Source organism: Saccoglossus kowalevskii, chromosome 14, assembly GCF_978046115.1.
Source record: "Saccoglossus kowalevskii chromosome 14, keSacKowa6.1, whole genome shotgun sequence".
Taxonomy (NCBI): domain Eukaryota; kingdom Metazoa; phylum Hemichordata; class Enteropneusta; family Harrimaniidae; genus Saccoglossus; species Saccoglossus kowalevskii.
In genome coordinates, this window is record NC_140654.1 from 31,826,165 (window position 1) to 31,840,644 (window position 14,480).

Below are 14,480 nucleotides of genomic sequence, written 5' to 3' on the forward strand. Positions count from 1 at the left end.
ATAAATCTGGGACTTTGCTTATAAATGTGTTTATAAATACGTCAATTTCAAATATTTAACAATGATTGGTTCAAAAGCAGAACATTGTCTACTTCCAAAATGTGCATATATGCCTTCTAGTGACATAGTAAATGTGCATATATGCCTTCTAGTGACATAGTAAATGTGCATATATGCCTTCTAGTGACATAGTAAATGTGCATATATGCCTTCTAGTGACATAGTAAATGTGCATATATGCCTTCTAGTGACATAGTAAATGTGCATATATGCCTTCTAGTGACATAGTAAATGTGCATATATGCCTTCTAGTGACATAGTAAATGTGCATATATGCCTTCTAGTGGTAGTGACATAGTAAATGTGACCACCCACATATGTAAAATGAGGCGCTTGCTAATTGGATAATGTTGAATCTTGTTAATATTAATATTAATTAGAATTTGAATTCTAACATCTAATAATGTATATTTAGATAATGTTTATACTGACCACAGCTTTATGCTCTTCACTGTACAAAACATTACTATAAGACAGTGTTTTTTCATCATCATGCTCACTACTTGAATTTTAAATAAGATTGATATAAACACAATGCTATGACTGAGGTTATATAATTCTACTGATATTGAAGAATGATGGTCATCATACAGTGTATGTTCAAATTTTGTGTGAAAAATATATTCAACATTTATTGTATATGTTGCTATGGAAACCATATCAAACACAAACAGCACAGCTTCCGATACTACCACACATCAACAGAGCCAGTTATGTAAAAGTGATTACCAAACTCTATTTCTTTCTTTGTTTTTCAGTCGTACTGTTCTTTTACCACATTGTACTTATGTTAAAGTACAATTTTAAAACTGATCCTACAAATGTTTGTTGAAATAGGTATTACCCCGTAATAAAAATCAAGTATTTGACAGTGTCAATAAAATCATTACTTGTTGAGTAAAGGTTGCATGATCGTTACCCAATTCTCAATGTTTTACGAGTAAAATTCTGCTGAGGTTGCTTACTTTGAACTTTAGCACATCAGCTCAAGTTTTGTACCGCAGAATGATTGCGGCAAAATCATAAATGATCTTCAACAAAACATCAATACGTATTATGTGTCTACGTATTACTTGCCATATTTAAACCATTTGATATTATCTAAAAACATCTCATCTTATCACAACTATTAAATTGAGGTAACATAAACCAGAAATTGATTATTGTAAACCATTTCACTGCTAAATATTTTCATAATTTCAGAATTTGACAGTATTTGTGAAGACAAAATGTTGTGACAGACAATGCTCCAAAATTGTATCATTTTTAGTGACTCAAAAAGTTTGTTTAAATCTGTCTCTATATACACTGTTCATTGTAGGTATACAATCGTGAATTGGTTCACTGCATGAATGTTATTAATAATATGTTTAGTTAGGAATAATACAATATTTGTGATCTGTATTGTAAGTAAGTTATGTTTGTTTTATTTGCAGGCTTCCAGGCAGTGGTGGGAAGTAAAATCCAATAATTTCAATTCTGTATTATTTTTTAAGGTGTGTATATTGTCTTGTAGTTATAGTTTTGTTATTTATTAAAGCGAGGGAGTCATCAGATGGCTATAGTGTGTCATTGTTTACAAACAAGCGTCTACCCATGAGCCTTTGCATTTGTTAGCGCATGTCATCACTTGGGACTCAATTCCCATGCATGCACAGATGACGACTTCCAGTTTTAATTTTTATCTCATTTGTTTGCGTGTGTAGAACATTATTTCTCCTTTTCTTAGACCATTTCAAAAGGTGATTTTTCGCTCACTGCGAGACCTCGCGTATTGTGAGGAAGGTTCACCTGTACGTCTGCCGCACAGATCAATGTTGATCTTTAAGTGGGGAATATTGCGCTAAGATATGCTTACTTCATGACAATCATCGAATGTGTATATATAGTACATTAATAAGCATGAAAATATCCCAAAAATATTTTCACGTTTATCAAGTCCCATGTGTTTTGAAGTCACTACAATGCTATGACCTTTGTTTGTCTTGTTTTTTAGTCCCCGTTCGGACATAGTCCGAAAACGGGGACTTATGTTTTACCCTGTGTGCGTCCGTGCGTGCGCCCGTGCGTCCGTGATCACCAGTATCTCGAACATGCATGGACCGATTAAGTTCAAACTTCACTCATACATCACACATTATATGGGACATATGCACATGCATTTTTTTTCATGATCCGATTAACGATAGCCGAATAGCGGCCATTTTAAGGCCGAAAATGCATCAAAATCGCACATTTTCACCATTCCGGACTCGGATCTCAGTTATGCATGGACGGATTTTGTTCAAATTTGGTACAATGTACATACATTAAACATAATAGGACCTTGATGCACGTCATTTTTTTTTTTTGGATCGGGTTTGAAATTGCCGACTGGCGGCCATTTTGTTTTAAAGAATTCAGTTCTGGATCCGTATCCGAGACATGTCTGGATTGATCAAGTTCAAACTTCACACACACAAGGTACATCATGTCAAAAATATGTATGTGCATTTGTTTCATGATCTCATTAACGATAGCCAAATGGCGGCCGCTTTAAGACCGAAAATGCATTGAAATCACACTTTTTCACCATTCCGGACCCAGATCTCAGTTATGCATGGACAGATTTTGTTCAAATTTGGTACATACATTAAACATAATAGGACCTTGATGCACGTCAATTTTTTTTTTTTCGAATCAAGTTCGAAATGGCCGACTGGCGGCCATTTTATTTTAAAGAATTCAGTTCTGGATCCGTATCCGAGACATGTCTGGATTGATCAAGTTCAAACTTCACACACACATGGTACATTATGTCACAAATAGATATGTGCATTTGTTTCATGATCCGCTTAACAATAGCTGAATGATGGCCATTTTAAGGCCGAAAATGCATCAAAATCACGTATTTTCACAATTCCGGAACCGGATCTCAGTCATGCATGGATGGATTTTGTTCAGATTTAGTACAATGTGTTGTACATATGCAGGTGCATTTCGGTCATGATCTGCTTTGAATGTATATGTCACTCAAATATGAACGGAACGGGGACGTGTCATTGACAATGACTTGTTATGTTCAATTTGACACATAACATGGGATATCGCAGTGAACAGAAAATGATTTATTAAATTCAAATCTGTTTTTGAATCTTCAGCTTGTTTTGACTGATTTTCACAAATACAAACAAAAAAAATGATCACAATATAAATTTGCATCAAAGTTTGTGTGACAAATGGTTTTCCAACTTGTTCAGCAACATTATCGGTGTAAAATTATTACAAGAATACCTTAAAATATTAGACATGGTACACTGAGTTTGTAAGATTTAACTTGATTGAATTCAGTGTCAAAAAATTTTGATTACTGCATACATGTGTGCCAGAAATGATCTGTCATTAGACTTAATTTCCTTCTTGAGCTGTGACATTAATATGGTCTCTGATGAAATGAAACATTTGTTAGTGATATTCCTGAATTGTTTTGGTAATATTTGTTTTATTTCTAATATTATGTATTCTTTTTTCTGCTAGATGGGAAAATTTTATGAACTTTATCACATGGATGCTGAAATTTCAGTCAAAGAACTTGGTCTTATCTTTATGAAGGTACAACAATGGTTTCCTATACCTGCAAAAACATGGTTTCCTCCAAGAGCCTCTTTTTGAGTTCACCTGAATAGCCTCTCCTACAGAAAACTGTGAGGGCGCAATACTCATGAAAAGCATCTATCATTGATAAATAAGCATACTTATATATAGTTATTTGATCATAATTTTCAGGGCCAGGTTGCTCATTGTGGTTTCCCAGAGATTGCGTTTGGTCGCTATGCCGACACTCTAATTCAGAGAGGTTACAGAGTCGCTAGAATTGAACAGACCGAGACTCCAGATATGATGCAAGAAAGGTGTCGTAAATGTACGTATATAATGGTTTAGTTTTTCTCTGTTGTCATTATAAAGGACAAAGTGGAACTGTTCTTATGGTTGATTGTCCATCGTTCATCAACAATTACTTTTTCAACTTCTTGAAAAATACCAACTCAATTGCTTTGAACTGTTATATGTAGATACCTTTGGTGGACCTCCATCAAATTTGTTTATTTCATGATGATATCATTATTTTTAGCATATATTTTTGGTAAATTATATTTTCGACTTCTTCTCAAAAACTACCAGCCTGATTACTTGACTTGGCTATCAAATTGTTGTTGTAGGATAGTGGAGCTATTTGACCATCATGTCACTTGTGGCTATCATTCAGACATCGGTATAATTACTGGGCCCTCACTGGATTTGTTTGAGTGTTAGTAGAACAGAAAACAAGAACAAGCAAACATTTTCTATATATTGTAATTTTTACAAATTCATGTTGAGATAGATGACAGAATAGAGAATCACGTAGATTGCATAATTTTCGGTGCTAGAAATTTATGATTAGATTTTTATGGCATTTACTATTATGGCCATAAAAAAAGTCACAGACACTTCATGTTGTAGAAATTTTCACTGCTGAGATATTTCACTGTTTTTACTGATTCACGATTTTCGCAAATGGAATTGTCTCTTGCAAATTAAATCGATTTACAGTTTGTGACTTTGTTTCAAATATCCTTTTGAGTAGAAGTCACTTGATTGTATTGAACTGAAATTTACAGTGACACTGTCACTATCTTTTTTTCAAGTGATCAAGCCTACTAAGTTTGACAAAGTTGTGAGAAGAGAATTATGTCGCATTTCCAGCAAAGGTACGTATGCAATGTAATAATTAAAGATTTAGGTTGTATAAATATTTTTGTTTCAGCTGACAGTTTTGTACCATCACTTTGATATCTATGAATGCAGCTTTTTCTCCAACTGGAATTTTTTAGAATATAATTAAAATGTTTGCTACATGTACTAAATATAAACAACATGGTTGACTCTGTCCCACATTAGTGTTGGAATTCAAAGTGACGCCTTTGTGAGAATTGTTCTTCAGTTCTTGAATTCACTGACATCACATACACATTATGACTGTAAATGATAAACATAACTCATCATGATCATAACTTATCACAAAAGCCTTGAACTCTGATCAAGTCAAACACCTACACAAAGCTAATGTCTTATAAAATGCGATGTCAAGCAGTTGCCATTTTATTCATACATGTACATGTACTTACTATTATGGGAAATGACACAGAAAATCATCAGTGAGAGACTGCAAGAGAAGGGCTTTGCCTCTCAAGATGGACTCTCAGCAATGGCCATTACAAAATGACACTGATGACACAAGAAAAATTAAATTATTAAAAATAAAAATTGGAAAAACAAGATAGCTAAAGCTATTGTATATAATACATTAATCCTTCCTCATCTAACATACTGTATTGAAATTTGGTGAAACACTTATCCAACTTTACTTGAGCCAATGTTTTGTCTACAAAAATAGATAGTTTGACTTATCACTTTTTCCGACTTTCATGCTCACTCTGCTCCCCTTTTTCGCCAGCTTGGAATTCTCGATATTCACAAACTCTGCAAACTTCAAACATGTTTATTTATTTTTGACCTCAAACATGACCGTTTTGTCCGTAGTCTTACATATTATGCAAGCAATCCGTCACATAGCTACCCTACTAAAGCAACAACTGAAGGAAACCTGTCAATTCCTAAATTACATTTGTCCATTTCCCAGCATAATTTTCAATATGCAGCTGTTACACATTGGAACTCCCTCACAGTCAGGGCTGTGGACTAGACTAGTTCAGTAGAACTATTTTCACAGTCTTCATCAGATTTTTTTTTTATCTATTTAACTACTTGTATTTTCATTTTTTTTCTGATGAAATAAACATATATATATTGTAAGTTGCTTTAAGAAATATTGTGACTTTTGTTCACCAGAGTTGTTTATAGCTGATGGAAAATGAAAACTATTTGTATCTAATAAATAAGTAATTTGATGATACAACTAAAAATAATTAGTTATAATTTTATTAAAATAATTTTTTTCCAAGTAACGCGTGTATTTTGCCATATAATGTAAAACATTATTTTTCTAGGTACAAAGACTTACAGTTTTATTGATGGTGATACATGTAATGCTGAAAGCAGTTATTTGTTATCTGTGACTGAGAAACCATGTGATGGTCTGAATGGTGGTGAAAGTCTCTATGGAGTCTGCTTTGTTGATACCTCCATTGGAAAGTTTCATGTGAGTCATGTTCGGTGGTTATTCATTGTCATGGAGACAGTTGCCTTGGTGCCCAATGAGTTTGCCTTGGTTCCATTCCATATATATTGTCCAAGTCATCATGAAGAAACAAGTAGCTGCAGATATATGCAAATAGTAGTACTTATACTCTATCAATGTTTGTTTATCTATGGTCAATTTCGCTATTGTGCTTTTTGGAATATTCTGACTGTTGAAAACACTGAATTTTAGTTTTAATCATGCACTTACCTATAAATTGCACAGGGCATTTAACGCTCTTGGCTAGACATTTGCTTCTTAGTTTTCCTGTGTCTTCCCTTATTTTCTAGCTATGACCAAATAACTGCAGACATGCTGCTGCAATGGATTGTGGGTAGCAAGTCGTTACTTCACTATTTTGATGTTTTGAGCATATTTACTGTTTTAATTTTACAAGTTTTACGAGGAAACAATGAGTTTTATTGTTATTTTACATGGATTTAATTTAGCAGATTTTTTCTTTTCAGATTGGACAATTTCAAGATGATAGACATTGTTCTAGACTGCGTACACTGATAGCACACTATACTCCAGTTCATGTGAGTTTATATCTTATACTATACTATACTATACTATACTATACTATACTATACTATACTATACTTGTACTACATACTTGTACACAACTTTAATTTCAAAAGATGTTCTGTGGTAAACGTAGTTATTTTTACTGCAGCTCTCAAGAGTGACAGTGACATTTACAGGGGTCTTAGGGAGTCACAGTGTGTCACTGGGGATCTTAGGGAGTCACAGTGTGTCACTGGGGTTCTTAGGGAGTCACAGTGTGTCACTGGGGGTCTTAGGGAGTCACAGTGTGTCACTGGGGGTCTTAGGGATTCACAGTGACTTTTACTGGGATCCTGGGGAGTAACTGTCTTTCACAAGGGGGTCTTAGAGATTCACTGGGGGTCTTAGGGAGTCACAGTGTGTCACTGGGGGTCTTAGGGAGTCACAGTGTGTCACTGGGGATCTTAGGGATTCACAGTGACTTTTACTGGGATCCTGGGGAGTAACTGACTTTCACAAGGGGGTCTTAGAGATTCACTGGGGGGTCTTAGGGATTCACAGTGACTTCCACTAGGATTCTGGGAACAGTGACTTTCAATGGGGCCCTAGGGAGTCAGTCCTTTTAAATTATAAAAATTTTAAAATTGTAAGCTTTGAAAGATTATTGGTTAACAAAAAGTGTAATTTCGTATTTTGTGGATTTTAATTGATATATTTTGTACTATATTTATTGTAAAATCTGTTTGCTCCATGTGTTGATTTGGGTCATGTGACAGTCTTCCTGTCTTCATGATATCATATTCTTGTTGCCTCATTCTTAAATCTTGCTTGATGAGTTATCTTTTCTTTATTCTATTTTATTCTGTTTATGAAAAAAATATCCAAATTATTCAAACTTATTGTAATTTAATTATTGGATGTTTTTATGTAGGTGTTGTATGAAAAAGGAAAATTACTTGCTAAAACCCAGCAGATTCTGAGCCAGAACCTTATCTCTGCATTAAAAGATGCTTTACATCCAGGTTCTGAATTCTGGGATAGCGGGAAAACATTAAAATTCTTGGCTGAAAAAAAGTATTTTGAAAAAGAAAACAAGAAGGAAGATGTTGAGGAAGAAGATGATGATGTGAACGGAAAAGATTATTGGCCTGTTGGGATTCGCCAAATGTTGTCTGAAAGTAAGTGTATTATTTATAATGACCTAGTGTGTGGTGGATGCTATTATGCTATTTTTATTTTATTTCTGTCATGTGGTAGTAACTGATATGAAAATTACAAGTTGCATCTAGCATTGGGTAATTCCATCAAAGTATGTCTGATTTTGAAATTTACATGGTTTTCACTTTGTGTAACAAAATGAGTGGTTTTCCCGGGGGGGGGGGATTTCAACCCAGTGTTAGATTACTTTAGTCAGAGTGATGGCTGATCCTAAGTTCTGTGTTGAATAGTAAGGTGAGACATGCAGGAAGGTCTCATGGTTAAAACAAATCTCTCTATTTTAACATTTATCCATTCAGTGCAAGTGAAAGTTTTGAAAAGGTGTGAAAGCTTAACCTTTTTTCACTACCAGACTTTCTCACCCTAATTTTTCACTACCAGACTTTCTCACCCTAATTTTTCACTACCAGACTTTCTCACCCTAATTTTTCACTACCAGACTTTCTCACCCTAATTTTTCACTACCAGACTTTCTCACCCTAATTTTTCACTACCAGACTTTCTCACCCTAATTTTTCACTACCAGACTTTCTCACCCTAATTTTTCACTACCAGACTTTCTCACCCTAATTTTTCACTACCAGACTTTCTCACCCTAATTTTTCACTACCAGACTTTCTCACCCTAATTTTTCACTACCAGACTTTCTCACCCTAATTTTTCACTACCAGACTTTCTCACCCTAATTTTTCACTACCAGACTTTCTCACCCTAATTTTTCACTACCAGACTTTCTCACCCTAATTTTTCACTACCAGACTTTCTCACCCTAATTTTTCACTACCAGACTTTCTCACCCTAATTTTTCACTACCAGACTTTCTCACCCTAATTTTTCACTACCAGACTTTCTCACCCTAATTTTTCACTACCAGACTTTCTCACCCTAATTTTTCACTACCAGACTTTCTCACCCTAATTTTTCACTACCAGACTTTCTCACCCTAATTTTTCACTACCAGACTTTCTCACCCTAATTTTTCACTACCAGACTTTCTCACCCTAATTTTTCACTACCAGACTTTCTCACCCTAATTTTTCACTACCAGACTTTCTCACCCTAATTTTTCACTACCAGACTTTCTCACCCTAATTTTTCACTACCAGACTTTCTCACCCTAATTTTTCACTACCAGACTTTCTCACCCTAATTTTTCACTACCAGACTTTCTCACCCTAATTTTTCACTACCAGACTTTCTCACCCTAATTTTTCACTACCAGACTTTCTCACCCTAATTTTTCACTACCAGACTTTCTCACCCTAGTTTTTCACTACCAGACTTTCTCACCCTAATTTTTCACTACCAGACTTTCTCACCCTAATTTTTCACTACCAGACTTTCTCACCCTAATTTTTCACTACCAGACTTTCTCATCCTAGTTTTTCACTACCAGACTTTCTCACCCTAATTTTTCACTACCAGACTTTCTCACCCTAATTTTTCACTACCAGACTTTCTTACCCTAATTTTTCACTACCAGACTTTCTCACCCTAATTTTTCACTACCAGACTTTCTCACCCTAGTTTTTCACTACCAGACTTTCTCACCCTAATTTTTCACTACCAGACTTTCTCACCCTAATTTTTCACTACCAGACTTTCTCACCCTAGTTTTTCACTACCAGACTTTCTCACCCTAATTTTTCACTACCAGACTTTCTCACCCTAATTTTTCACTACCAGACTTTCTCACCCTAGTTTTTCACTACCAGACTTTCTCACCCTAATTTTTCACTACCAGACTTTCTTACCCTAGTTTTTCACTACCAGACTTTCTCACCCTAATTTTTCACTACCAGACTTTCTTACCCTAATTTTTCACTACCAGACTTTCTCACCCTAATTTTTCACTACCAGACTTTCTCACCCTAATTTTTCACTACCAGACTTTCTCACCCTAATTTTTCACTACCAGACTTTCTCACCCTAATTTTTCACTACCAGACTTTCTCACCCTAATTTTTCACTACCAGACTTTCTCACCCTAATTTCTCACTACCAGACTTTCTCACCCTAGTTTTTCACTACCAGACTTTCTCACCCTAGTTTTTCACTACCAGACTTTCTCACCCTAATTTTTCACTACCAGACTTTCTCACCCTAATTTTTCACTACCAGACTTTCTCACCCTAATTTTTCACTAAAAAGACTTTCTCGCCCTAATTTTTCACTACCAGACTTTCTCACCCTAATTTTTCACTACCAGACTTTCTTACCCTAATTTTTCACTGCCAGACTTTCTCACCTTAATTTTTCACTACCAGACTTTCTCACCCTAATTTTTCACTACCAGACTTTCTCACCCTAATTTTTCACTACCAGACTTTCTCACCCTAATTTTTCACTACCAGACTTTCTCACCCTAATTTTTCACTACCAGACTTTCTCACCCTAATTTTTCACTACCAGACTTTCTTACCCTAATTTTTCACTACCAGACTTTCTCACCCTAATTTTTCACTACCAGACTTTCTCACCCTAATTTTTCACTACCAGACTTTCTCACCCTAGTTTTTCACTACCAGACTTTCTCACCCTAATTTTTCACTACCAGACTTTCTCACCCTAATTTTTCACTACCAGACTTTCTCACCCTAGTTTTTCACTACCAGACTTTCTCACCCTAATTTTTCACTACCAGACTTTCTCACCCTAGTTTTTCACTACCAGACTTTCTCACCCTAATTTTTCACTACCAGACTTTCTCACCCTAGTTTTTCACTACCAGACTTTCTCACCCTAATTTTTCACTACCAGACTTTCTTACCCTAATTTTTCACTACCAGACTTTCTCACCCTAATTTTTCACTACCAGACTTTCTCACCCTAATTTTTCACTACCAGACTTTCTCACCCTAATTTTTCACTACCAGACTTTCTCACCCTAATTTTTCACTACCAGACTTTCTCACCCTAATTTTTCACTACCAGACTTTCTCACCCTAATTTTTCACTACCAGACTTTCTCACCCTAATTTTTCACTACCAGACTTTCTCACCCTAATTTCTCACTACCAGACTTTCTCACCCTAGTTTTTCACTACCAGACTTTCTCACCCTAGTTTTTCACTACCAGACTTTCTCACCCTAATTTTTCACTACCAGACTTTCTCACCCTAATTTTTCACTACCAGACTTTCTCACCCTAATTTTTCACTAAAAAGACTTTCTCGCCCTAATTTTTCACTACCAGACTTTCTCACCCTAATTTTTCACTACCAGACTTTCTCACCCTAATTTTTCACTGCCAGACTTTCTCACCTTAATTTTTCACTACCAGACTTTCTCACCCTAATTTTTCACTACCAGACTTTCTCACCCTAATTTTTCACTACCAGACTTTCTCACCCTAATTTTTCACTACCAGACTTTCTCACCCTAATTTTTCACTACCAGACTTTCTCACCCTAGTTTTTCACTACCAGACTTTCTCACCCTAGTTTTTCACTACCAGACTTTCTCACCCTAATTTTTCACTACCAGACTTTCTCACCCTAATTTTTCACTACCAGACTTTCTCACCCTAATTTTTCACTACCAGACTTTCTCACCCTAATTTTTCACTATCAGACTTTCTCACCCTAATTTTTCACTGCCAGACTTTCTCACCCTAGTTTTTCACTACCAGACTTTCTCACCCTAATTTTTCACTACCAGACTTTCTCACCCTAATTTTTCACTACCAGACTTTCTCACCCTAATTTTTCACTACCAGACTTTCTCACCCTAATTTTTCACTGCCAGACTTTCTCACCCTAATTTTTCACTACCAGACTTTCTCACCCTAATTTTTCACTACCAGACTTTCGCACCCTAATTTTTCACTACCAGACTTTCTCACCCTAATTTTTCACTACCAGACTTTCTCACCCTAATTTTTCACTACCAGACTTTCTCACCCTAGTTTTTCACTACCAGACTTTCTCACCCTAATTTTTCACTACCAGACTTTCTCACCCTAATTTTTCGGCACTTTTTTCTCCTATTCTTGAGAGAAAATGAACCCTAATTTTGGAGCCAACAGACAAAATTTTTACTCAAAAAATTTTGCTATTTTTGTCCCAATCTTTTGAAGCAAAGTGCAGATTATAAACAGGACTACCGGTACTTTGTGAATTTGTGATGAAAAGAGGGAACTGGTGGTGAAAAGGTTAAAGTAAATCACTGTGACGTAATGAAAACATTTTACTTTTAAATGCTGATTTCATAATTGAGTTTGCTAAGACTTTGGAATGCAGGTATCACCATTGGGAATGTATCATGTACATTACAGTACATTTTACATAAATTTATGTACTAAGAACTTTCATTAGAAGACAGATACAGGCTAAATGACTCCCGTGTGCGAAGCACAAAAAGGGAGTCTTTGCAGTTAGTGTGTCTGTATGTGTGTGTATGTGTGTCCGTCTGTTCCACTGATATCTCAAGAACCATACATCAGTTTTTGATGAAACTTGGTGCATAGATGCTCTGGGCCAATGCGCAGATTTGATTAGGTTTTGGTAAAAAATCCCCATGCATATTAATTACCTAATTTGCATGATAATTAGCTGATTTTTGGCTGTTTCATGACTGTTCCACTGATATCTAAAGAACCACTCATTGGATTTTGATGAAACTTGGCACACAGATGCTCCAAACTAATGTGCAGATTTGATTAGTTTTGGGTAAAAATCTGTGCAATATTAATTACCTAATTTGCATAATGATTAATCAATTTTCGGCTTTTCCACTGATATCTCAAGTACTAATCATCACATTTCAATAAAACTTGGTACATAGATGTCATAGGACACTGCACAAACCTGAAAGTTTTTAGGGTAATATCAGTAGATATTAATTACCTAATTAGCATAATTAATTAATTTTCAGCTTTTGATATTTCAAGTAGTAATTGTCACATTTCAATGAAACTTGGTACATAGATGTCATAGGACACTGCACAGACCTGATAGTTTTTAGGGTAATATGAGTACATATTAATTACCTAATTTGCATAATTATTTAATTTTCAGCTTTTGATATTTCAAGTACTAATCATCACATTTCAATGACACTTGGTACATAGATGTCATAGGACACTGCACAGACCTGATAGTTTTTAGGGTAATACAAGTACATATTAATTACCTAATTAGCATAATTAATTATATTTCAGCTTTTGATATTTCAAGTAGTAATCATCACATTTCAATGAAATTTGGTACATAGATGTCATAGGACACTGCACAGACCTGATAGTTTTTTGGGTAATATCAGTAAATATTAATTACCTAATTAGCATAATTAATTAATTTTCAGTTTTTGATATTTCAAGTAGTAATCATCACATTTCAATGAAACTTGGTACATAGATGTCATAGGACACTGCACAGACCTGATAGTTTCTAAGGTAATATGAGTACATATTAATTACCTAATTTGCATAATTAATTAATTTTCAGCTTTTGATATTTCAAGTAGTAATCATCACATTTCAATGACACTTGGTACATAGATGTCATAGGACACTGCACAGACCTGATAGTTTTTAAGGTAATACGAGTACATATTAATTACCTAATTTGCATAATTAATTAATTTTCAGCTTCTGATATTTCAAGTAGTAATCATCACATTTCAATGAAATTTGGTACATAGACATCATAGGACACTGCACAGACCTGATAGTTTTAGGCTAATATCAGTATATATTAATTAGCTAATTTGCATAATTAATTAATTTTCAGCTTTTGATATTTCAAGTAGTAATCATCACATTTCAATGACACTTGGTACATAGATGTCATAGGACACTGCACAAACCTGATAGTTTTAGGCTAATATCAGTACATATTAATTATCTAATTTGCATAATTAATTAATTTTCAGCTTTTGATATATCAAGTAGTAATCATCATATTTCAATGAGACTTGCTACATAGATCTTCTAGGATTATGCAGAGACCTAATTAGTTTTAATTGGATATTAATTACCTAATTTGCATAATGTTCCACTGATATATAAAGAACCACAAATTGGATTTTAATGAAACTTTTAAAGAGAACTATGCAGAAACCCAATTAGTTTTTGGTAAATATTTATGCTTATTAATCTCCTAATTAACATAATTAATTAACACTGATATCTCAATTACTGATCATCACATTTGAATAAAATTTGGTACATAAATGCTCTAAGACAATAGACAGGCCTGATTAATTTTGGGTTAAAATTTGTTCATATTAATTCTCTAATTAGCATAATTCATAATTTTTTTGTTCTGTTCTGTTCATATTAGTTACCTGATGTACATAATTAGTTTTCAGCTTTTCTATCAATATCTCATGTACAAGTAATTTTGAATTAATTTTTAATGTGTCTTCAATACTCTCAGCACACGGGAGTTCTTTCTAAGCTTACTTTGATTTAATTTGCCTTTGCTTCTTGTTTACTCTTTGGAATGAACATCCAGGTATATTCACTGCCTGG

At 34.6% G+C, this 14,480-nt stretch overlaps 1 protein-coding gene across 1 annotated transcript in view; it reads left to right on the forward strand.

Moving 5' to 3' along the window:
• LOC102805174 (DNA mismatch repair protein Msh6-like) overlaps positions 1 to 14,480 on the forward strand; it is a 62,170-nt gene that overhangs the window by 16,072 nt on the left and 31,618 nt on the right. Inside the window, exons 9-15 of the mRNA XM_085507599.1 lie at positions 1,497 to 1,556; positions 3,577 to 3,651; positions 3,826 to 3,961; positions 4,728 to 4,790; positions 6,090 to 6,241; positions 6,748 to 6,819; positions 7,719 to 7,965. Coding sequence (XP_085363725.1) covers positions 1,497 to 1,556; positions 3,577 to 3,651; positions 3,826 to 3,961; positions 4,728 to 4,790; positions 6,090 to 6,241; positions 6,748 to 6,819; positions 7,719 to 7,965 — 805 coding nt within the window. The remainder of the gene's footprint in view (positions 1 to 1,496; positions 1,557 to 3,576; positions 3,652 to 3,825; positions 3,962 to 4,727; positions 4,791 to 6,089; positions 6,242 to 6,747; positions 6,820 to 7,718; positions 7,966 to 14,480) is intronic.